The sequence below is a fragment of the Rhinoraja longicauda genome, chromosome 9, assembly GCF_053455715.1.
Source record: "Rhinoraja longicauda isolate Sanriku21f chromosome 9, sRhiLon1.1, whole genome shotgun sequence".
Classification (NCBI taxonomy): Eukaryota; Metazoa; Chordata; class Chondrichthyes; order Rajiformes; family Arhynchobatidae; genus Rhinoraja; species Rhinoraja longicauda.
The window spans coordinates 38,856,065-38,880,100 of NC_135961.1; the positions used below are offsets into that span (position 1 = coordinate 38,856,065).

Genomic DNA, 24,036 nt, shown 5'->3' on the forward strand with positions numbered 1-24,036 from the left:
ACATTCAATTACAGAGTCTCTACCCAGAACCTCGTCAACCTGAGGGCAGTACAGTGGCGCAGCTGGTAGAGCTGCTGCCCCATAGCGCTAGTAACCCGGGTTCAAACCTGACCTTGGTTGCTGTCGGTGTGGTGTTCACACATTTTCCCTGTGACCGCGTGGGTTTCATCCGAGTGGTCCAGTTTCCTCCCACTTCCCAAAGACATGCGGTTTAAAGGCTAAGTGGCCTCTGTAAATTGCCCCTCGTGTGTAGGGAATGAACGTGAAAATGGTATAACATAAGACTAGTGTGAAAGACTGATCAATGGTCGGTGTAATCTCAGAGGGCCGAAGGGCCTGTTTCCGTGTTGCATGTTTCATTAATTGATTCAAATTAATTTTGAAAATCCTGATAAACTACATCCACTAATTTCCTTTAATCTCTCCTACAAATGTGATTTTCCCTTCATAAAACTTTGCTGACTCCATTTAATTCTAATTTGATTGGTTAAGTGTCTGCTACTTCTTAATTCTAATCTTTGTTTTCATTTATCACAACAATAACAATGGGATGTAGTGGAGGACCACTCCTAATGCAGTCACTGTCTGCGCAGAGCTCTTTGCAAAGCTTGTAATATCCTAAGAGAAGGACTGTGATATGCAGATGGAAGTCTATGTTATAAAAATCGTTCTGTTACTTGAAATTAAGCTCAGTGTACAACTGGACATCCAGCTTATAAAAAACAGTGGGTTTGGGACAAGATGACATGATATACTGACACTCACTTAATTTCTCTGTGCGTTGACACATTTTTGCACTGATCAAAAAAAATATCAGTTACTTCCATGTGACGTGGCACAATGGAAGCACTCCTGCCTCTGAGTCAAATGGTTGTGAGTTTAAGCTCCATTCTAGATATGTGAGCATGTTGTAAAAATTTGAACTTCACGTATTAAGGGAGTGCATTACTTTCAAAGCTGTCTTTTGGATGAAAGGCAAATCTAAAGCCCTTTGAGGTCAACGTTAAAAAATCCCTGAAGAAGGGTCTTGACCCGAAACGTCACATATCCATGTTCTCCCAGGATGCTGCCTGATCCGCTGAGTATAAAGCAACATCTGCAGTTCCTTGTTTCTACATAAAATAATCCTGGACAGATTCTCAAAGAAGAGCAGGGAAAATGTTCTTATGTCCTGACCAAAGCTTACTCCTTAATCAATATTGTTTAAACAGATCATCTGATCACATTCATCTTGAAGTTTGAGACAAAAAGTTTTATAGACAATAGACAATAGGTGCAGGAGTAGGCCATTCGGCCCTTCGCAACAGCACTGCCATTCACTGTGATCATGGCTGATCATCCACAATCAGTACCCCATTCCTGCCTTCTCCCCATATCCCTTGACTCCGCTATCTTTAAGAGCTCCAGCTAACTCTCTCTTGAAAGCATCCAGAGAATTGGCCTCCACTGCCCTCTGAGGCAGATAATTCTACAGTCTCACAACTCTCTGGGTGAAAATGTTCTTCCTCATCTCCATTTTAAATGGCCTACCCCTTATTCTTAAACTGTGGCCCCTGGTTCTGGACTCCCCAACATCGGGAATATGTTTCCTGCCTCTAGCGTGTCCAATCCCTTAATAATCTTATATGTTTCAATAAGATCCCCTCTCATCCTAAATTCCAGTGTATACAAGCCCAGTCGCTCCAGTCTTTCAACATACGACAGTTCCGCCACCCCGGGAATTAACCTTGTGAACGTATGCTGCACTCCCTCAATAGCAAGAATGTCCTTCCTCAAATTTGGAGACCAAAACTGCACACAATACTCCAGGTGTGGTCTCACTAGGGCCCTGTACAACTGCAGAAGGACCTCTTTGCTCCAAAACTCAACTCCTCTTGTTATGAAGACAACATACCATTAGCTTTCTTCACTGTCTGCTGTTGTTTTCAGTGACTGATGAACAAGGACACTCAGATCTCTTTGTACTTCCCCTTTTCCTAACTTGACACCATTCAGATAATAATCTGCCTTCCTATTCTTGCCCAACAAAGTGGATAACCTCACATTTATCCACATTAAACTGCATCTGCCTTGCGTCTGTCGACTCACACAACCTGTCCAAGTCACCCTGCATCCTCATAGCATCCTCCTCACAGTTCACACTGCCACCCAGCTTTGTGTCATCGACAAATTTGCTAATGTTACTTTTAATCCCTTCATCTAAGTCCTTAATGTAAATTATAAATACCTGCAGTCCCAGCACCGAGTCTTGCGGTACCCCACTAGTCACTGCCTGCCATTAATCCCTACTCTTTGTTTCCTGTCTGCCAACCAATTGTCTATCCATGTCAGTACCCTACCCCCAATACCATGTGCTCTAATTTTGCCCACTAATCTCCTTTGTGGGACCTTATCAAAGGCTTTCTGAAAGTCCAGGTACACTACATCCACTGGCTCTCCCTTGTCCATCTTTCTAGTTACATCCTCAAAAAATTCCAGAAGATTAGTCAATCATGATTTCCCCATCGTAAATCCGTGCTGACTCGGACCGATCCTGTTATTGCCATCCAAATGTGCTGCTATTTCACCTTTTATAATTGACTCCAGCATCTTCCCAACCACTGATGTCAGGCTAACTGGTCAATAATTCCCTGTTTTCCATCTCCCTCCTTTCTTAAACTGTGGGATAACATTAGTTACCCTCCAATCTACAGGAACTGATCCTGAATGTATAGAACATTGGAAAATGATCACCAATGCATCCACGATTTCTAGAGTCACTTCCTTAACTACCCTGGGATGCTGTCCCATACCATGGGACGCAAATGGCTGCTGCATTTCTTTTGTTACAGACATAACTGGACTCTCAAACATTTTGTGGGTGTACTTTTTAAGGAGAAAGCATGAGTGTCATTGACTCATTTCAAGAGAATATATTGAACTGATCAAATAATGAATATGAAGAAAGATGCAACTATTGTATTTACTATGTATGTTATGAATAATATATATTTGTGAAAAAACAAAGGCTCCAAAAGTACTTTATGATGTTTGCATGGCCTGAAATGCAATAAAAGCCCTAAATGGACATTCCCCCCTCTACATCAAAAATCTTCTAACCCACCTCTCTAACTCCAGGTCCCTCAGGTCGGCCGACTTGGGGCTACTCACTATCCCGCGGTCTAGGCTTAAGCTCAGGGGTGACCGCGCTTTTGCGGTTGCAGCTCCTAGACTGTGGAACAGCATCCCTCTCCCCATCAGAACTGCCCCCTCCATCGACTCCTTTAAGTCCAGGCTCAAAACCTATTTCTACTCCCTAGCGTTTGAGGCTCATTGAGGAGGCGCTGTGAACTGTTTTGTATGTGCTGTTATGTTTGCGTGCTACTGTATGTTTCATTTTTTTTTCCTTAGTACCTAATCAGATGTACAGCACTTTGGTCAACGTGGGTTGTTTTTAAATGTGCTATACAAATAAAATTGACTTGACTTGACTTGAAAAGGCATAGTATAAAAGCAAGTATTTTGCTATTGCTCATTTACTGCTAATTTACAGAAATTTCCTTCAAGTTAACAGTTTCTCTATGACTCTTTGAGCGGTTCTCAATGGTTATCCCTGCGTGTTAACTATCATATTATTATGCATACCTATGGGCTGCCATGCTGCATTATGTAGAACATAGAACAGTTCAGCACAGGAACAGGGCCCTCGGTCTACAATGTCCGTGCCAAACATGATGCCACAACTTTTATCTGCTTGCACGTGATCCATATCCCTCCATCTCCTGTATATTCATGTGCCTATCCAACAGTCTCTTGCATGCCACGATCATATCTGCCTCAATCACCAACCCCTCCCCATAGTGCATTCCAGGCACTTATCACCCTCTGTGTAGAAAACATGCCTGCTCATCTCCTTTAAACTTTGCCCTTCTCACTTGCAGTGCATTCAGAAAGTATTCAGACCCCTTCACTTTTTCCACATTTTGCTACGTTACAGCCTTATTTTAAAATGGATTAAATTCATTTTTTTCTCATCAATCTACACACAATACCCCATAATAAAAAAGCAAAACCAGGTGTTTAGAAATTTTTGCAAAGTAATTAAAAAGAAATAACTGAAATATCACATTTACATAAGTATTCAGACCCTTTACTCAGTACTTTGTTGAGGCACCTTTGGCAGCGATTACAGTCTCAAGTCTTCTTGGGTATGATGCTACAAGCTTGGCACACTTGTATTTGGGTAATTTCTCCCATTCTTCTCTGCAGATCCTCTTAAGTTCTGTCAGATTGGATGGGGAGCGTCGATGCAGTTATTTACAGATCCCTCCAGAGATGTTCGATCGGGTTCAAGTCCAGGCTCTGGCTAGGCCACTCACGGACATTCACAGACTTGTCACGAAGCCACTCCTGTATTGTCTTGGTCATTGTCCTGTTGGAAGGTGAACCTCTGCCCCAGAACGCTCTGGAGCAGGTTTTCATCAAGGATCTCTCTGTACTTTGTTCCATTCATCTTTCCCTCGATCTTGACTAGAATCCCAGTTCCTGCCGCTGAAAAACATCCCCACAGCATGATGCTGCTATCACCATGCTTCACCATAGGTATGGTATTGGCCAGGTGATAAGCGGTGCCACTTGGTATTCAGGCCAAAGAGTTCAATCTAGGTTTCATCAGACCAGAGAATCTTGTTTCTTATGGTCTGAGAGTCCTTTAGGTACCTTATGGCAAACTCCAAGTGGGGTGTCATGTGCCTTTTACTGAGGAGTGGCTTTCGTCTGGCCACTCTACCATAAAGGCCTGATTGGTGTAGTGCTGCAGATATAGTTGTCCTTCTGGAAGGTTCTCCCATCTTCACATAGGAACTCTGGAGCTCTGTCAGAGTGACCATCGGGTTCTTGGTCACCTCCCTGACCAGGGCCCTTCTCCCCTGATTGCTCAGTTTGGCCAGGCAGCCAACTCTATGAAGAGTCCTGGTGGTTCCAAAATTCTTCCATTTAAGAATGACGGAGGCCACTCTGCTCTTCGGGATCTGCAATGCTGCAGAAATTGTTTTATACCCTTCCCAGATCTGTGTCTCGACACAATCCTGTCTCGGAGGTCTACGGCCAATATCTTCATGGTTTGGTTTTTGTTCTGACATGCACTGTCAACTGTGGGACCTTATATAGACAGGTGTTTGCCTTTCCAAATCATGTCCAATCAATTTAATATACCACCGGTGGACTCCAATCAAATTGTAGAAACATCTCAAGGATAATCAATGGAAACAGGATGAACATAAGCTCAATTTTGAGTGTCATAGCAAAGAGTCTAAATACTTATGTAAATGTAATATTTCAGTTATTTCTTTTTAATTACTTTGCAAAAATTGCTAAACACCTGTTTTTGCTTTTTTATTATGGGGTAATGTGTGTAGATTGATGATAAAAATTGAATTTAATCCATTTTAAAATAAGGCTGTAACGTAGCAAAATGTGGAAAAATGAAGGGGTCTGAATACTTTCTGAATGCACTGTAATAGCCATGCCATCTTGATTCGACATTTCCACCCAGGGAAATATATTCTGACTGTCTAAACTATCCATGACTCTCATAATTTTATATACTTCTATCAGGTCTCCCCATAACCTTTTGCGTTCTAGAGAAAACAATCCAAGTCTGATAATACCTCCTAACCCAGTTATCATTCTGGTAAACCTCCTCTGCCTCCGTTCCGAATCTTCCACATCCTGCCTGTAATGGGGTGACCAGAAACGCATGCAATACTTCAAATGCGGCCTAACCAAAACTGCATTATGACTTCCTGACTATTATACTCAAATTCCCCGACCAATGAAGGCAAGCATACCATATGCTTTCGGGAAGTTATGGACTTGAACCCCAAGATCCTCTGCACATTATCATCTATCTATCTACATATTGCTAAAACTCTCATCTCTCATTTTTGAAGTTATTGACATTTTAAAGTTTAAAAATTCACTTTTACACTTACCTTGCCCATGTTCAGTTTTTGCGTCACAATGGAATCCGCCAGAGTGACGGGAGTGGAAGCCAATGGGAGGGGGGGGGGGGGGGGCGCTGCTGAGCCGACGAGCTGCCGCTGACTTTAATAGATGCGCCCTCCCCCCCGTCGGGAGGACCAGCGCCCATCCTGGCGTGCACCGGGCCTGACCTCCCTCCTGTGATGCAGAGGGTCCAACAAGATGGCAGTCGCCTCCGTTCGACGCGGGTCCACGACTCGCTCTGGCTGCAGCATTGTCGGCACGGGGCCGAGGTGGGTGGCTCCCTCTCCCCTTCCCTGTCCCTCCTCACCCACCCACGGCCCAGGAGGACACTCCCTGCCCGGCAACGGACGGGCTCACCACCCCTCCCCCCCCCCCCCCCCCCCCCCCGGCCGGGAAAGACGAGCAGCGTTTTCGACGTCAGTCCGGGCGTGCGCAGTTGGCGCTTGTCGATCTAATCCCCGACTTAGTGGGGGAGTGGGGGGAAGTGGGGGGGGTTCAGGGGTATGGAGTGGGTGAGTGGGGGGGAGGAAGGGGGTTCAGGGTGATGGAGAGGGAGAGTGGGTGAGGGGGACAGGAGTGGATGAATGGGGGGGAGGAGGGGGGTTCAGGGGGATGGAGTGGGTATGGGTGAGGGAGGGGGGCGAGGGAAGGACGGGGGTTGGGGGATGGAGTGGGTGAGAGAAGGGGATTCAGGGGGGAAGGAGTGGGTGAGGGGGGGGGGGAGGAGGGGGGGGGAATAAGGGGGGTTGAGGGGGATGGAGTGGGTGAGTGGGGGGAGAGTTGCCCCAGGAGAGGCCTGCATCCACTGGTCTACGTCAGTCTAGTATTTATCTAAAAGGCAATCCAGTTGAACCTTTGTAATTAATGATGAACCAACATTAAAAAGCTTTTTTCAAAAAACCATTTTTGATATAACTCCCTGATATGTGTAAGAAAAATTGTCAAAAGTATATAACTATTAAGTAGATTGTATTAATTTAGGTTTAGATTTAGGGTTAGGCTTATTATTGTCACGTGTGCCAAGGTACAGTGAAAAGCTTTGTTTTTGAATGTTGTCCAAACTGATAAGATATACCACACATAAATACAATCAAATGAAGTTCGACAGTCGACAGCTTTACCTATCTGGGTAGTACACTCTTGCGAGTGGTGAACATTGACGCTGAGGTCAACAACAGGATTTCCAAGGCCAGCGCTGCCTTTGGGCAACTCCGTGAGAATGTTTGGGAGCGGAGAGGACTCAGCCTTATCTCCAAGCTGAAGGTCTACCGTGCAGTGGTACTCACCACTCTTCTCTATGCCAGTGAGACCTGGACTGTCTACAGCAGACATGCCAAACAGCTCAACCACTTTCACTTGAGCTGCCTACGTAGACTCCTTCACATCAGGTGGCAGGACAAAATTCCCGACACAGAGGTCTTGGAACGGGCCGGAATCCCCAGCGTCCACACCCTCCTACGGAAAGCCCAAGCCAGATTGACAGGCCATGTCGTCAGAATGCCCGAGAGTCGACTGCCAAAACAGCTTCGGTATGGAGAACTGTGTCAAGGCAAGCACTCGTAGGAGGACAGAAGAAACGGTTTAAGGACTGCCTCAAAGTGTCCCTCAAAGACTTGGACATCAACCTCAGCACTTGGGAGTCTCATGCTCTGGACCGTCCAACCTGGCGTAGCAAGCTCACCACAGGAGCCCGTGCAGCAGAGAACAGACGCACTGCAGAGGCCCAGATGAAACGCACCGCACGCAAGGCCCGGGCTGCCTCCACTTCCACTGCAGCACCCATCCACTTGTGTCCTACGTGTGGGCTTGCCTTCCGGGCCCGGATTGGCCTCACCAGTCACTTCCGGACCCACAGTCACCAATCCTCCAACAAAGTGGAAGATACAGAGTGCAGAGCATTGTAACACATCAGTTCCACAGACAAATCATCTGATGGGCAGAGGACCTGTTGGAGGAGGAGATTGGAGACCCAGTGGGTTAAGTGTATGGGTTATGAACAGCTGAGGGAAGGGAAATGAACTGGGTAACCAAAGGTGGTGGGATTTTGGAAAGAAGGTGGGTGGTGGGATCAGGAACTAGTGTCCTGATCCAAAATATTGTCTGTCTATTCCCTCTGCTGCCTGATTCGCTGAGTTCCTCCAGCACTGTTTCTTTTACTTGATTCCAGCATCTGCAATTTCTCATGCTTCCATGATAATGTTTCCTTGTTTTGAAAATACACTCTTTGTTTCGAAAGGCAAAAGCAGTAGTCTACATCAGAAGCTCAACTACTTTAACCTATTGCTAGATAGGTTAATGATCTGAACAGCAGGGAGACATTCCTATTCACAAACAGAGGCACATCCTGCAATGATTCTGTATGTCATACAGTTTGATTAAAATACATCTGGTCTCAAACAGACTTCGTCAGAGATATCAACTATATTCAGGAAGATGCCAGCTGTAGCCAGAGGAAAGAATAAAGACAGCGCTCGCAGGAGACTAAAGCTTCTGGGTAATCATGTTTCAATATTTACAGCTAAACTTCAATGACTGTATACACATCATTGGTGTTTCAGCAATTTAACATGACAAACCCAGGAGAAAACCAGAAGAGATGTGGTTAATTTGTTCAAAACATTCATCATTTATTTAAGGTTTTTTTTGGCAACTGGTAAATCAACTTTAAGTCAGCAGAGATGTAAGAGAAAGTTGCTACAGTAATAACTATTGACAGAAATTTAAAATGAAGAGCACTATTAGCTTGAAGCGTTGTCTGGAAAGCGATAATGTGCCCTTTATCAGTCATTTATTTGTGTCCACAATGGGATGTCAGTGTTGGGAATGAAATGTGTTTCCTCATTTTGCACTTAGTTGTGATTATTTACTTTAATAATGTAAAAATGGCCAACATTGATTTCAGGCCTTATATCTGCCTCTCTTGATTTTTATTTCCATTGACTTCAATAATCACCCACTGCCTACCCTTTAGAAGTATGTAACTGCTTGGTATGAGAAACTGTGGAGGAGAGAATGGCTTCACTCTGAATAGGCGGTGCTAGAAAAGCAAACAACAGCATTTAGAACCATCTTAGAGGTAAAGAGCATCATAAGAGAACTTAAATTCTGTAAATGCACTCCAATGTGTTGCTATATAAAACATTGCTTCAAGGCATGATGCTGCACAACTGGTTTTACTTCTGGTAAAAAAAAAGGCACAAAGTGCTGGAGTAACTCAGCAGATCAGGCTGCCTGACCCGCCGAGTTACTCCAGCACTTTGTGTCTTTTTTTGTAAACGAGCATCTGCAGTTCTACTTTTGGTATGTTGAGTGTATAATAGCAGGGACAATGCGCGACTAAAAGTCTATGTGTACAGACTTGAAAAAAATACCAGCAGTTGGATTCTATTTATAAAATGTTCAAAACAAGCACATATTAAGAAAAGCAAGCTGCATGCATTCACTTGACATAAACTTTAAAGTTGGTCAATGAGAGGTCTCTTTTCTAGTAAATGGGCTAGTAAAATACTGTGCGATAAACAATTGCTGGAGGAACTCAGTGGGTCACTATGGAGCAGGGTGGGGGCAAGGAATTGTCTATGTTTCAGTTCCAGACCCGACTGAGAATGTAGAGAGGAGACAGACAGTATAAAGAGGTGAGAGAGAGGAATGCAGCAAGGGCTGGCAGATAACCAGTGGAACAAGGTGAAAATAAATGTTGGGTAGATGGTGTCCGGTGGAGGAGGAGGAGGGCTGGTTGGAAGACAGTAACTAGTGGGTGATAGGTTGACTCTTACGGAGAAAGAAACAATATGGAGGCAGATGGAGCTAGGTAGGAGGAGGGAGTCATGGGGAGTGGAACACATCTGAAATTGGAAATGAAAATCATGTATTGGATAGTAAAGTTCCTCCAGATTCTCTGAATGAAATACAGCGTGATTGAGAATATTATCCTCTAGGGTTAGTAGAGATAGATCAGCCATGATTGAATGGCGGATTAGACTTGATGGGCCGAATGGCCTAATCCTGCCACTATCACTTATCTTATAACAAATGCGACCTAAGATCATTATCCAGTGCAGCACACATACCTTCCAAAGTATGTCAGGGAAGTGGAATTACGAGTTGACAACTCCGGAAATGCTACATCTTGGTCAATGAGTATGTTCATTTAATAATCGGACCAATGTTATAATATTTCCAAATCTCACTCAAATGCCTCACTATTGAATGTTTAAAATGATGCTAGGAGAAAGAAAGAAATATACTGACAAGTTATTTCACGTATTTTTTAATCAGGTAAATTGACCATGATGGAGTAATGGTTTACCCCTTAGTAGATTTATGTTAAATTTGTTAATCGATTCAATAATAGATGATCAGTGGGATTTAATAAAATATAGAGCCAGTTTAAATCCTTATGAACGAGAGCTTGGGTTTGCAAAAATAAAGTTATCAGTAAGTTAAGCCAAAGGAAAATGCATAAAATGGTGCAAGCAGAAGCACAAATCGGGTAAATAAGAACAAAGGACAATAAAATGAATTGCAAAACTGGGAATATGAAAAGAGATGTGCAGGGAAGATTGTCAGAGATTTCACCACCTTTGTGGTGGAAACAAAGTACATGCTGATTCTGCTATTAAAACTGCCTGGCTGAAATGTTAAAGAAATATGATCCTTTCCTAACAATGGGTGCAATTAAATTAATAACCTTGACGATGAGCTTGTTTTGTAAGATCTCTTTGCTTCATCAGAGCAATGAATAAGCACTGGCGAAATGCCTCATCGCCAGAACTCACCAACAGCATCAAGACCTGGCTTGGCTGGCGGTGAGGGGAGCCCTCCGAGTCAGATTCTCCCTGCACCGTCAGAACCTCATTACCAGCGCATGCTGCCCTCGGGACGGCTGCCAAGGCGAGGAGATGGTTGCCTACCATTTCGCAGAGTGTGGATTTGCAAAGAGAGTCTGGAGAGGTTTGCAAGGGCTCCTGTCATGATTTATTCTGAATAGCTCCATCACAGAGGACTCTGTTATTTACGGACTGTTCCCAGGGACGCATTCAGAGATGGACATCAAGTGCTGCTGAAGGTCATCAACGCGGTGAAAGGCGCTCTTTGGTCTACCCGAGCTTTGTTGACCTCCCAGCAGAGCGAGATGTCCGTCAGGGAATGTAGCCGACTGGCCCGCTGCAGACTGCAGGAGTACGTGCTGAGGGCACACTGAAGCTTGGTGCAGCCAATGCCAAGGCTCTGTGGAGGAGGGCGACAGTCTAGCATCCATCCACTGCTGGACTTCGGGAGGAGGGTGTGGTGGAGACGACCCTCAAAATAAGGGAAGGGATTCCACGCCAGTGGGCCACATGAGTGGCAAGGGTATGCGGTAAAATTGTACTTGGTTAAAATGTATTGAATGTATGTATCATCTCCGAGAATGTCAGATGAAGTTTTTTGCACGGTACATGTATTGTGCATATTTATTACTGAATAAAGTCTATTTTGAAATTTAAAAATAAGCACAATACAGTGTGTGGTTCCTTGGTTCTGTTACAGTAGGACATGAAGACTAAATTCAGCCTGCTTTTGAAATAAATCCATCTTAACTTGCTGCAGGGCAGCAGAGAATACAGATTCCAATGGAATCAATGTCACTGTTTCAGCTGCTCTCAAACATTGCAGCCAGAAGAGATTGATGCAACATGTCTTGTTTGGGCTGGACATTTCTTCTTCCAATATGTCGGACTCAATCTGTATTGCCACCTGTGAAATTCAATCAGTCAGTTCAATAGAACATTTTCCTTTCTCTTTCCTGGCAAGGGTAAAAACGATGGCCCAAAATGATTGTCACCATATGAAAAATGTGCAGATTTAATTCTGAATGGATTAAATCCTTTCAGTTTTTAGGTGCAATTTAATTCCATCAAGATTCACCAAATTCTTAACTGCAAATCTAAATGAATTATTGGTATTGCTGCATAAATGTTTAATTCAATAACAAAGTAGCTGACCAACACCAGTGCCATTAGAGGAGTTAAAGGATAGAAGCATTCTGTAATGAAAGGTGCTGGGCACAGTGCATTTTGCAAATTATTTTTTATGGCACTTATGGACTCAGCAATGGAGAACACAAATGATGTCTATAGGGTGGCTTGGCATTTAACATCGTAGTGAAAGCAGCAAGCCAGAGAGGCTGTACTGTTCGTGACAAGGACATGTGGAAGTGTATGGATAGTTCTGGGCTGAAAACCAATGCAGGCTGCTCCGTTGGGTTGGCTATGAGCATTTTGTGGGAAGTATTTAAAATTTCAATTTTCCTACCACAAATACTTCTCCATTGCTGAAAACCAAACCAGGAGGCAAACAAAGATAAATTCTAAAGTAGCAGCCACGACCAAAAGTGAAAAGATTTTGGAACATGTAACTAACCAAATGCTGTCAGTTCTCAATTTAAACATTAAAACAAATTCATTGAAAACAAGTACGAAAGAAGAAAATGTAACCTAAAGAACATATCTTTCAGGATTTCTATTTGCATGCAAGCTGAATTAGACATTAATTGATGTCAACATTGAATAGCTGTTGGAGATAAGATTTATTTCCATCCTTTTAGGTGCAAATGTCAAATGGCTGTATTTAAAATTTTGTTTTAATCACTGGCTGTTTGGAGTAAAATCAATTCAATTAATAGCACAATGCATGGATCAACCTAGAGAAACTGACAAAAATTAGATATATCAGAAGCATTTCGGAAAAAATGGTGACTCCATCACAGGAGGCAGACTAGTGACTGACATCTACGACAAACCTACTGACTCCCACAGCTATCTTGACTACACTTCTTCTCACCTTGTTTCCTGTAAAAACTATTCCCTACTCTTAACTCCTCCGTCTACGCCGCATCTGCACCCAGTATGAGGTGTTTCATACTAGGGCATCAGAAATGCCCTCATTCTTTAGGAAACGGGGGTTCCCCTCTTCCATTATAGATGAGGCTCTCACTAGGGTCTCCTCTATATCCTGCAGCTCCACTCTTGCTCCCCCTCTCCCCATTCGTAACAAGGATAGAGTCCCCCTTGTCCTCACCTTCCATCCCATCGGTCGTCGTATTCAACAAATTATCCTCCAACATTTCCGCCACCTCCAACGGGATACCACTACTGGCCACATCTTTCCATCTCCACCCCTTTCTGCTTTCCGCAGAGACCATTCCCTCTGTAACTCCCTGGTCCACTCGTCCCTTCCCACCCAAACCGCCCCCTCCCCAGGTACTTTCCCCTGCAACCGCAGGAGATGCAACACCTGTCCCTTTACCTCCCCCCTCGACTCTATCCAAGGACCCAAACACTTTCCAGGTGAGGCAGATGTTCACCTGCACCTCCTCCAACCTCATCTATTGTATCGCTGTTCCAGATGTCAACTTCTCCACATCGGCGAGACCAAGCGCAGGCTCGGCGATCATTTTGCTCAACACCTTCGCTCAGTCCGCTTTAACCAACCTGATCTCCCGAAGGCTCAGCACTTCAACTCCCCCTCCCATTCCCAGACTGACATTTGTGTCCTGGGCCTCCTCCATTGTCATAGTGAGGCCCAGCGCAAATTGGAGGAACAGCATCTCAATAGACAATATGTGCAGGAGGAGGCCATTCGGCCCTTCGAGCCAGCACCGCCATTCAATGTGATCATGGCTGATCATTCTCAATCAGTACCCCGTTCCTGCCTTCTCCCCATACCCCCTGACTCCGCTATCCTTAAGAACTCTATCTAGCTCTCTCTTGAATGCATTCAGAGAATTGGCCTCCACTGCCTTCTGAGGCAGAGAATTCCACAGATTCACAACTCTCTGACTGAAAAAGTTTTTCCTCATCTCAGTTCTAAATGGCCTACCCTTTATTCTTGAACTGTGGCCCTTTGTTCTGGATTCCCCCAACATTGGGAACATGTTTCCTGCCTCTAACGTGTCCAACCCCTTAATAATCTTATACGTTTTGACAAGATCTCCTCTCATCCTTCTAAATTCCAGTGTATTCTCATATTTCGTTTGGGCAGTTTACACCCAAGCGGTATGAACATTGACTTCTCTAACTTCAGATATTTCCTCTGTCCCTCTCTTCCCCGAAACGTCACCCATTCCTTTTCTCCCAAGATGCCGCCTGACCCGCTGAGTTACTCCAGCATTTTGTGTCTACCTCAAAAGCATTTAGACCACTTGGGACGGGGTAGGGAAGTGGAGCAGCAGTCTGCAATTAGTTTGTTTCAGATGAAAAGCAAAACCCATAATTCTCTAATCTGTGTAAAAATGTTACCAGAAGAATTTTTCTAGATTCCAGAAGCAATAAACAAATTAACGAATAACATGCCCTAAATTAGAACTATCTTATGAAATACCGTGTCACAAGCTGATGCTTCTCAACAATGGGCAGATTTTCTGCTGAAAACTGCCTAACACAATCAGGGGACAACCACGCATTTTTAAAAATGAAATAACACTTGGCTGCATAGCTTATTGCCTGTTTCCAGTATTAATTTATGAACATCGAATAATTAAGCATAGATGGAGGCCAATTGGCCCATCACATTTGCATTGCCAGTTTGAAAGAGATCTCAAATTATTTCCACTCACATGCTTCCTCCATGAAACCCTGCAAACTTTTCCTTTTCAAATATATGTCTAAAATTTCTTATTGATAGCTTTTATTGAATCTGCCGCTATGATAATTTCTGATCATGACAACTAGATGCATAACACCTTTGGTTCTTCAACCACTTATTTCTTCTCTCATCACTAATTCTCCTGCCACTGGAAATGGTCTCTCTATTTACCAAAGTCTTTCATCATCAACAAAGTATGTAAATAAATACCATACTTACACAGTGTCAGTGCAGGTTATACAGGGGACATTTTGCCGGTTGGGAGTAATTAAGTTCAAAACCACTGAAGCGTCGCTCTCGGAGGTTGGATGGTTTCCACATTTGAAATAAAATTCCTGTAAAATATAAACACAGGTTATGGACCATGTTACAATGAATATGTATATTTTTTCCATTGGCTTATAGTTTAGTGATTGGAATCCATCAATCATTTCAAATTTCCAACTGAGTATTATCAACTATATTGGTTTGGAAAGTATATTGTAATGATTGTCTTAAAAAATTTCAGAATAACGGTGCATGCACCATATGTGATTCCTCAAGCAAGACAGTCAGCAGCTGATCTACACGGGTTAGTGCACAAATTAACTTTCATTACAATTCTCCTAAACCTGCTTTCTCATTAACTCTTTGAAATCCTCCAGACAAGTTAGACCCCTTGCAATTTGCATATGGGAAACGTTTGTCTACGGAGAAGGCTATTGCCTTTGCCCTACATTTAGCCCTGGCTCACTGCACCAATAAGATCAATCATGTCTGGATGACATGTCAAGGCTATTCATTGACTACAGCTCGACAGTAGAATGTTGATTAAGCTCATATCTAAAATTCTGGCTTGGGACCTCCATATAAATTGGCTTTTGGACCTCTTGACCAGCAGACCACTGTCAGTTAGAGTCATAGAGTCCTACAGCACAGAAAGAGGCCATTCGGCCCATCGTGTCCGCGCCGCCCGTTACCAAACACAGTCTAATTTTAATCCCATTTTCCCGCATTTGGACCGTAGCCATGAATGTTGTAGCATTTCAAGTGCCCATCCAAATGCCTCTTAAACGTTGTGAGTGTTCCCGCCTCCACCACCACCCCAGGCAGTGAGTTCCAGACTCCAACCACCCTCTGGGTGAAAAAGTTATTTCTCACATCCCCCCGAAACCTCCCTCCCCTTACCCTGTATCTATGTCCCCTCGTTGTTGAACCTTCCACCAGTGGAAGAAGTTCCCCGCCATCTACCTTATCTATGCCCCTCATGATCTTGTACACCTCGATCATGTTCCCTCTCAGCCTTCTCTGCTCCAGGGAAAACAACCCCAGTCTGCTCAGTCTCTCCTCATAGCCGAGGCCCTTCATCCCTGGCAGCATCCTGGTGAATCTCCTCTGCACCCTCTCCAAAGCTATCACATCCTTTCTATAATGTGGTGACCAGAACTGTACACAATACTCCAGCTGTGGCCTCACCAGTGTTCTGTACAATTCCATCATTACCCCCCTACTTTTATATTCGATGCCCCGGCTAATGAAGGCCAGTAACCCATATGCCTTTTTAACCACCCTGTCCACCTGTCCTGCTGCCTTCAAGGACTTGTGTACCTGTACTCCAAGGTCCCTCTGTACCCCTGTCTTCCCTAGGGTCCTTCCATTCATGGTGTACTCCCTCTCCAAGTTATTTCTGCCAAAGTGCATCACCTCGCACTTTTCAGGATTAAATTCCATCTGCCACTGCTCCGCCCATCTGACCATCTGATCTATATCTTCCTGCAGCTTGCAGATCCCTTCCTCGCTATTCACCACCCCCCCTACCTTTGTGTCATCTGCAAACTTGCTGATCATGCCCTGTACGTTGACATCCAGATCATTTATGTAGATTACAAACAGTAAGGGACCCAACACCGATCCCTGCGGCACCCCACTGGACACCGGCCTCCAGTCACAGAAGCAACCTTCTACCATCACCCTCTGCCTTCTGTCACTAAGCCAGTTTTTTATCCATTTTGCCAAGGTGCCCTGGATCCCATGGGCTCTTACCTTCTTGACTAGTCTCCTGTGTGGGACCTTGTCAAAAGCCTTACTGAAATCCATGTATACCACATCCACTGCACTACCCCCATCTACCTCCTTGGTCACCCCTTCAAAAAATTCAATCAAGTTAGTCAGACACGACCTTCCCTTAACAAAGCCATGTTGACTATCCTTAATTAACCCTCGATCCTCCAAGTGAAGACTGATTCTGTCCCTCAGAATCTTTTCTAGCAGCTTCCCCACCACCGATGTCAGACTCACCGGCCTGTAGTTCCCAGGTTTATCCCTACTGCCCTTTTAAAATAATGGCACCACATTAGCTATACTCCAGTCCTCCGGTACATCCCCTGTTGCAAGAGAGGCTCTGAAAATTTGTGCCAGAGCCCCCGCAATCTCCTCCCTTGCCTCTCTCAGAATCCTGGGATACATCTCGTCAGGGCCCGGAGACTTATCCACTTTTAAGCCTGCCAGAGCCTCCAGCACCGCCTCCCTGTCAATAGCAATATGCTCAAGAACATCACAACCCTCCTGCTCCATTTCTAGTTAGAATTAGTCATAGAGTCATACAGTGTGGAAACAGGCCCTCTGACCCAAATTGCCCACACCGATCAACATGTCCCATCTACACTAGTCCCACCTGCCTGCGTTTGGCCCATATCCTTCCAACCCTATGTGTAGGAAAAAACTGCAGATGTGTCTGAAGAAGGGTCTCGAACGGAAACGTCACCCATTTCTTCTTGCCAGAGATGCTGCCTGTCCCGCTGAGTTACTCTCATATTTTGTGTCCTTCTAACCCTATCCTATTTATTTACCTGTCCAGATGTTTTTTAAATGTTGTGATAGTACCCGCCTCAACTACCTCCTCTGGCAGCTCATTCCATACACCCACCACCCTTTGTGTAAAAATGTTGCCCCTCAGGATCTTATTAAATCTTTCCTCCCTCACCTCAAATCTATGTCCTCTGGTCCTTGATTCCCCAACTCTGGGTAAAAGGCTGTGTAGGAAAATTCAGTCTGAAAAAGGGTCTCGACCCGAAACGTCACCTATTCCTTCTCTCCTGAGATGCTGCCTGACCCGCTGAGTTACTCCAGCATTTTGTGTCTACCCTGAGTAAAAGGCTATGCATTTACCCTATCTAATCCTCTCATGATCTTATACACCTTTATAAAATCACTCCTCATGCTCATGTGCACCAAGGAGTAAAGTCCTAGCCTGCTCAACCTCTCCCAATAGCTCAGACCCTCGAATCCTGGGAACACCCTCGTAAATCTTCTATGCATTCTTTCCAGCTTAATAATATATTTCCTATAACAGGGTGATCAAAACCGAACACAATACTCTAAATGTGGCCTCACCAATGCCTTGTACAACTGTAACATGATCTCCCAACTTCTGTACTCAATATTCTGTGTGATGGCCAATGTGCCGAAAGCCTTCTTGACCACCCTATCTACCTGACATGCCACTTTCAAGGAACTATGTACCTGCACTCCTAGATTCCTTTACAACACTCCCCAGAGCCCTGCCATTCATCGTGTAGGTCCTGCCCTGGTTAAACTTCCCAAAAGGCAACACCTCGCAGTTATCTGTATTAAACACCATTAAACATTCCCCAGCCCACCTGCCCAAATGATCAAGATCCTGCTATAATTTTTGATAGCGATGTTTGCTATCCATAATACCACCCACCTTTGTGTCATCTGCAAAGTTACTAATCATGCCTTGTACGTTCTCATCCAAATCATTGATATAGATGACAAACAGCAATGGGGCCAGCACCAAACCCTGAGTCACAAGGCTCCAGTTTGAAAAGAAAACCTTCCACCATCTCTCTCTTCTTCCTTCCATGAAGCCAATTTTCTATCCAGTCAGCTAGCTCTCCTTGGATTCCATGCGATCTAACCTGCCAGATCAGCCTACTATGTCAAATGCCTTGCTGAAACCCATATATACAATATCTACAGCTCTGTCCTCATCCACATATTGGTTACATCTTATAAAACTCATTCAAATTAGTGAGATACGATCTCCCATGCACAAAACCGTGCTGACTATCCCTAATAGGCCCTTGCCTATCTAAATGCATGTATGTCTTATCCTTCAGAATACTCTCTAGTAACTTTCTGAAGACAAAGGTTAAACTCACTGCTCTATCGCTCCCAGGCTTTCCTTGCAGCCCTTCTTCAATAGAGGCACAACATTTGCCACCCTCCAGTCCTCCTGCACCTCAGCCATATTTAATAATGACTCATAAATCTTAACCAGGGCACCTGCAATTTCTTCTCTAGCTTCCCTGTGCCTTTGGATATAACATGATCAGGCCCGGGAGATTTGTCCACCTTTATTTGCTTAGGACTTTCAGCACCTCCTCGATTGTAATACTGACTGCCCTCAAGATACTTCCATCGAATGCTCCAAGTTCCCCAGTCCTCACGTGTTTCTCCACAGTAAAAAGGGGAGAAATACTCATTGAGGACCTTTCCCCTCTCCTGTGGCTCCATACAGAGATGACTACTTTGATTCCCGAGGGATCCTATTCTCTCTCAGGTTATCCTACACCCTCAATGTACATAAAATTGGTCATAACATTTCCTCCACCCTGACCCTCAACACTGGTGCCCTTCAGAGTTGTGCACTCATTCATAAAGTTATAGAGTCATACAGCATGGAAACAGGCCCTTCAGTGCAACTTGCCTATGCCAACCAAGATGCCCCATCCACACTAGTACCACTTATCCACGTACTTGTCCAACTGTTTTTTAAATGTTGTTATAGTTCCTGTCTCAACTACCTCTCCGAGCAGCTCATTTCATATTGCCACAATCCTCTGTCTGAAAAAGTTGCCCCTCAGGTTCCTATTAAATCTTTCCCCTCTGATCTTAAGCATATGTTCCCTGATTCTTGATTTCCTTACATTGGGTGAATGCACAGTCTTTTACCCAATGTAGGGAAAACTATTCCCTTCATGATCTTATACACCTCAATAATTTCACCCCTCGCCTTAAACGTATGTTTCCTGGTTCTTGATTTCTCTACATTGGGTAAAAGACTCTGTGCATAAAGTCCTAGCCTGCCCAACCCTCCCTATAATTTAGTCCCTCCAGTCCTGATAACATCCTTGTAAAATTTATCTGCACTCATTCCAGCTTAACAATATCCTTCCTACAGCAGGGTGACCATAACGGAACACACCTAAAAAAAACACACCTTCTTCTTGGCATTAACGGGTTTCTCTATCCAAATTAAAATGTATTGTATCATGTGAACGGCACAGACAGGACATACAACATGCTCTCAGCAATCCAAAATTTACTTGCATCTTAACAGCACAATGATTCCTTTGATTGTCAACAGTGTACAATCCAATCAGGCAGAAAGTGGAACATCAGTATGAGCCTTCTGTTGGAGAATTAAAATGACTGCTGTTATAACCAGTTGGATCAGCTGGGAGATAGGGTTGTGGTTTGAAATCAATCAATCAAGTGTTACTTTTTGTTCCTGTTGGTTTCCTATAACACTTAGTTAAGTTCGAGGGTGAATTAATACTTTTTGTGAGCTTCTGTAATGGCTGCGTTTATTTAATGTCTGCTGAGCAGAAGCATACAGATACATGCATACAGCATACAATGATTTAAAAAAAAGCTATTAAAAAATCAGCTTTAAACATCTTGTTCTTCTCAAAGGAAATCACAGTTTTATGGCGAGTCCGAAACTTGTTGGTTGTAGACGAAGTTTATTGCAGCCGCAATACACGAATACAGAGTTAAACAACAAGGTACAGGACAACCAATACAAACTTACTGTCTTCCTTGAAAACTTCGCCGAACGGACTAAAACGGGCGCCAAACGCGCACATGACATCGCTGGCCAATCAGCGATGTCGTTCCCTGGACCAATCCCCATGGTCGCGTTCCCACGTGACCTCGCTGGCCAATCCGAGGGTTCGACGACCTGGACCATTCTCTATGGTCGCTACATGACCCCCCCCAGAACCCGAGGTGCGGAACCCAGCTGGGAGCCGGATTTCGCGACCATAACGAGTACGGAGAGGGACAGCCTGAACCACAGGAGCCGGAGGTTCCGGACTTGGTGGAACAGCCGGAACGAGAGGTTCTGGAGGAACTACCGGCACGGGGGGTCCTGGAGGAACTGCCGAAACGGGGGGTCCTGGAGGAACTGTCGGAACGGGGGTTTCTGGACTGGGCGGAACTAACGGAGGTCGGCCTCTCCTAGGGGTTTGACCGACCAGGACTGGTTGATCCGGGTCCAAATGGGCAGGTTTGAGCCGGGACACCGAGACGAGTTCACTCTTGCCGCCCATGTCTAAGGTGAAAGTAGCCGTTCCCTTACGTAAAACCCGGAACGGCCCTTGATAGACCCTCTGCAACGGGGCGCGATGGGCATCTTTACGCAGAAAAACAAACTCACAGTCCTTCAGGGAAGACGGTTCATGTACCATGGGACACCCATGACGTGAAGTCGGCACTGGAGCCAGGGAGCCCACCCGTTCCCGGAGGGATGCTAACGCTGATGGGACTGTAGGGAGCAGGGCTGAAGGGTCCGGAAACAGATCTCCGGGTACTCGAAGTGTCGAGCCATATACTAGCTCTGCGGACGACGCACCGAGATCTGGCTTAGGAGCAGTCCGGATGCCCAAAAGAACCCAAGGGAGTTGGTCTACCCAGTCCGGGCCTTCAAGCCTTGCACTGAGGGACGCCTTAAGTTGGCGGTGGAACCTTTCTACGAGTCCATTTGCCTGGGGGTGATATGCAGTTGTGGGTTGTAACTTGGACCCGTACAGTTCCGCCAGCGCGGCCCAGAGGGACGAAGTGAACTGTGGCCCTCTGTCAGTTGTAAAAACTGCCGGGACCCCGAAACGAGCTACCCAATGAAGGGCCAAAGTCCTAGCACAAGACGCTGACGAGATATCAAACAATGGGAAAGCCTCTGGCCACCGGGTGAACCGATCCACCACCTTGAGGAGGTGGGTGTAGCCCCGGGAGGAAGGCAAAGGCCCGACCAAATCCACGTGGATGTGGAAAAAACGAAAAGCCGGGACCTCGAAATCCTGTACGGGGGGCTGGACGTGGCGCTGGACTTTAGCGGTCTGACAGGGCACGCAGGAACGCGCCCACCCCGCTACCTGTTTCCGCAGGCCATGCCAGACAAACCTCGCTGCTACCAAGGCAGAGGTGGAGCGGATGGACGGGTGCGCCAGCCCATGAATGGCATCGAAAACCCGGCGCTGAAGGGAGGGCGGTACTACCAGCCTGGGACGAGGAAGAGAAACATCGCACCAGACTTTCGTGCCCTCCGACCCACAAGCTACCTGGGCCAACTTCAATCCCGAAGTGGTGGACTGGTAAGCCGAAACGGTATCCGCTAGGAGCTGTGCCTCCGCGAGCTCCTGGGGATCCACTTCGCAGTCCACCGCCGAAATAGGGGGAAAAGCAGGTCTAGACAGGGCGTCAGCAACGGCATTAAGCTTACCCGCGATATGACGGACATCTGTGGTAGATTCGGAGATAGCAGTCAGGTGCCGCTGCTGGCGGGCCGACCATGGGTCAGACAATTTCAAAAAAGCAAATGTTAATGGCTTGTGGTCCGTAAATGCCACGAATGGGCGGCCCTCGAGGAAATACCTGAAATGATGGACAGCTAAATAGAGAGCTAGAAGCTCTCGGTCAAATGCGCTATATTTCAGCTCGGCCGAATTTAGTTGCCGGCTGAAAAACGCTAAAGGCTGCCAACGGCCACCGACCTGCTGCTCCAGAACCCCACCCACCGCCACGTCAGAGGCGTCAACCGTCAGGGCCGTGGGGGCGGAGGGGCTCGGATGGACCAACATGGTGGCGTCTGCCAAGGCTGCCTTAGCTGCCGTAAAAGCCGACTCTGCGGTCGGGGACCACAACAACTCTACCGGATTCCCTGCAAGGCATTGGAAAAGCGGGCGCAGGACTCGCGCCGCTGCCGGGACGAACCTATGGTAGAAATTAACCATGCCTACGAACTCCTGCAGCCCTTTTACTGTGGTGGGCCTGGGAAAAGCCCGGATAGCTTCCACCTTCTCGGGCAAAGGGGCGGCGCCGGCAGGAGTAATTCTGTGCCCTAGAAAATCGAGGGCAGGCAGGCCGAATTGACATTTGGAGGGTTGGATAATGAGCCCGTGGTCTTGGAGCCGCTGGAACACGGTCCGCAAATGGGCCTGGTGTTCCTGCACTGAGGGGCTGGCTACCAGGATGTCGTCTAAATAAATAAACAAAAAGGGTAAACCCCGGCCCACGCGGTCCATCAGTCGCTGGAAAGCCTGTGCCGCGTTCTTTAAACCGAAAGGCATACGCAACCATTCAAACAATCCGAACGGAGTAATAGTTGCAGTTTTTTGTATGTCCTCCGGTCGCACCGGAATCTGATGGTATCCTCGCACCAAATCGATTTTGGAAAACACCACCGCTCCTTCCAGCCCAGATGAAAAGTCCTGTAGGTGCGGTATGGGGTAGCGATCAGCCGTGGTGACAGCATTGAGACGCCGATAATCGCCACATGGCCTCCACCCCCCAGATGCCTTGGAGACCATGTGTAACGGCGAGGCCCACGGGCTGTCAGACTGACGGACAATTCCCATTTCCTCCATCTTCCTGACAGTAGGGCTGGGCGAGGAGGCGATTGTCGGAGCGACGTGCTCATCTTCGGCGGAGGGTCGGAGGGTCGGAGGTCGTTACCGCGGACATCAGGAACCAGTGAAAAAGCCCAGAGAAAATCTGCGCCCAGGATCGCTTGTTTGACGTCGGCTATGATGAATGGCCATTCGTACGTGCGGAGGCCTAACACAAGGGACATCTTCCGTGTACCGAAAGTGCGAATTGGGCTGCCATTAACCGCGATGAGGGTGGGACCTGTCTTACCCGATCTGGTTTCGAGGTCGGTCGGCGGCACTATGCTGACAATGGCTCCCGTGTCTACCAAAAATTCTGTGTCCGTGAATCGATCATGGACATAGAGGCGCCGGTTCTGGCCAATCGTAACTGCCCCTATGTACGATCGGCCGAGGCATTTCCCGCGAAGGTACAAGGCAAACGACAGTTGCGGGATTCGTTACCCCATCGTAGGTGATAATAGCACCAGCCGCGCTTGTGCGGATCTTTTTGGCGGGCTTTCGGAGAATTGGCGGGAGACGTGGCGCCATCTTGCCGTCGCTGTGGCGTGGTCACCGATGTCGAGACTTTGTTGATTGAACCACTTGCCTTGTTTTTTGCCGCTATGAGCGCGTCCGCTTTCGCTGCATATGCTTCGGGGTCCTTAAAAGAACAATCCGTAAGCAGCAGTCGGACATCCTCGGGAAGTTTCTCGCGGAATGCCTGTTCAAACATCGGGCAATCCGTATGCTCACCGGCTAGCATCATCATTTC

At 46.0% G+C, this 24,036-nt stretch overlaps 1 protein-coding gene across 2 annotated transcripts in view; it reads right to left on the reverse strand.

Annotated features, from left to right (window-relative positions):
• prkn (parkin RBR E3 ubiquitin protein ligase) overlaps positions 1 to 24,036 on the reverse strand; it is a 605,665-nt gene that overhangs the window by 294,897 nt on the left and 286,732 nt on the right. For both annotated transcript variants that reach the window (XM_078405212.1, XM_078405213.1), the window contains exon 6: positions 14,830 to 14,945. In XM_078405212.1, coding sequence (XP_078261338.1) covers positions 14,830 to 14,945 — 116 coding nt within the window. The remainder of the gene's footprint in view (positions 1 to 14,829; positions 14,946 to 24,036) is intronic.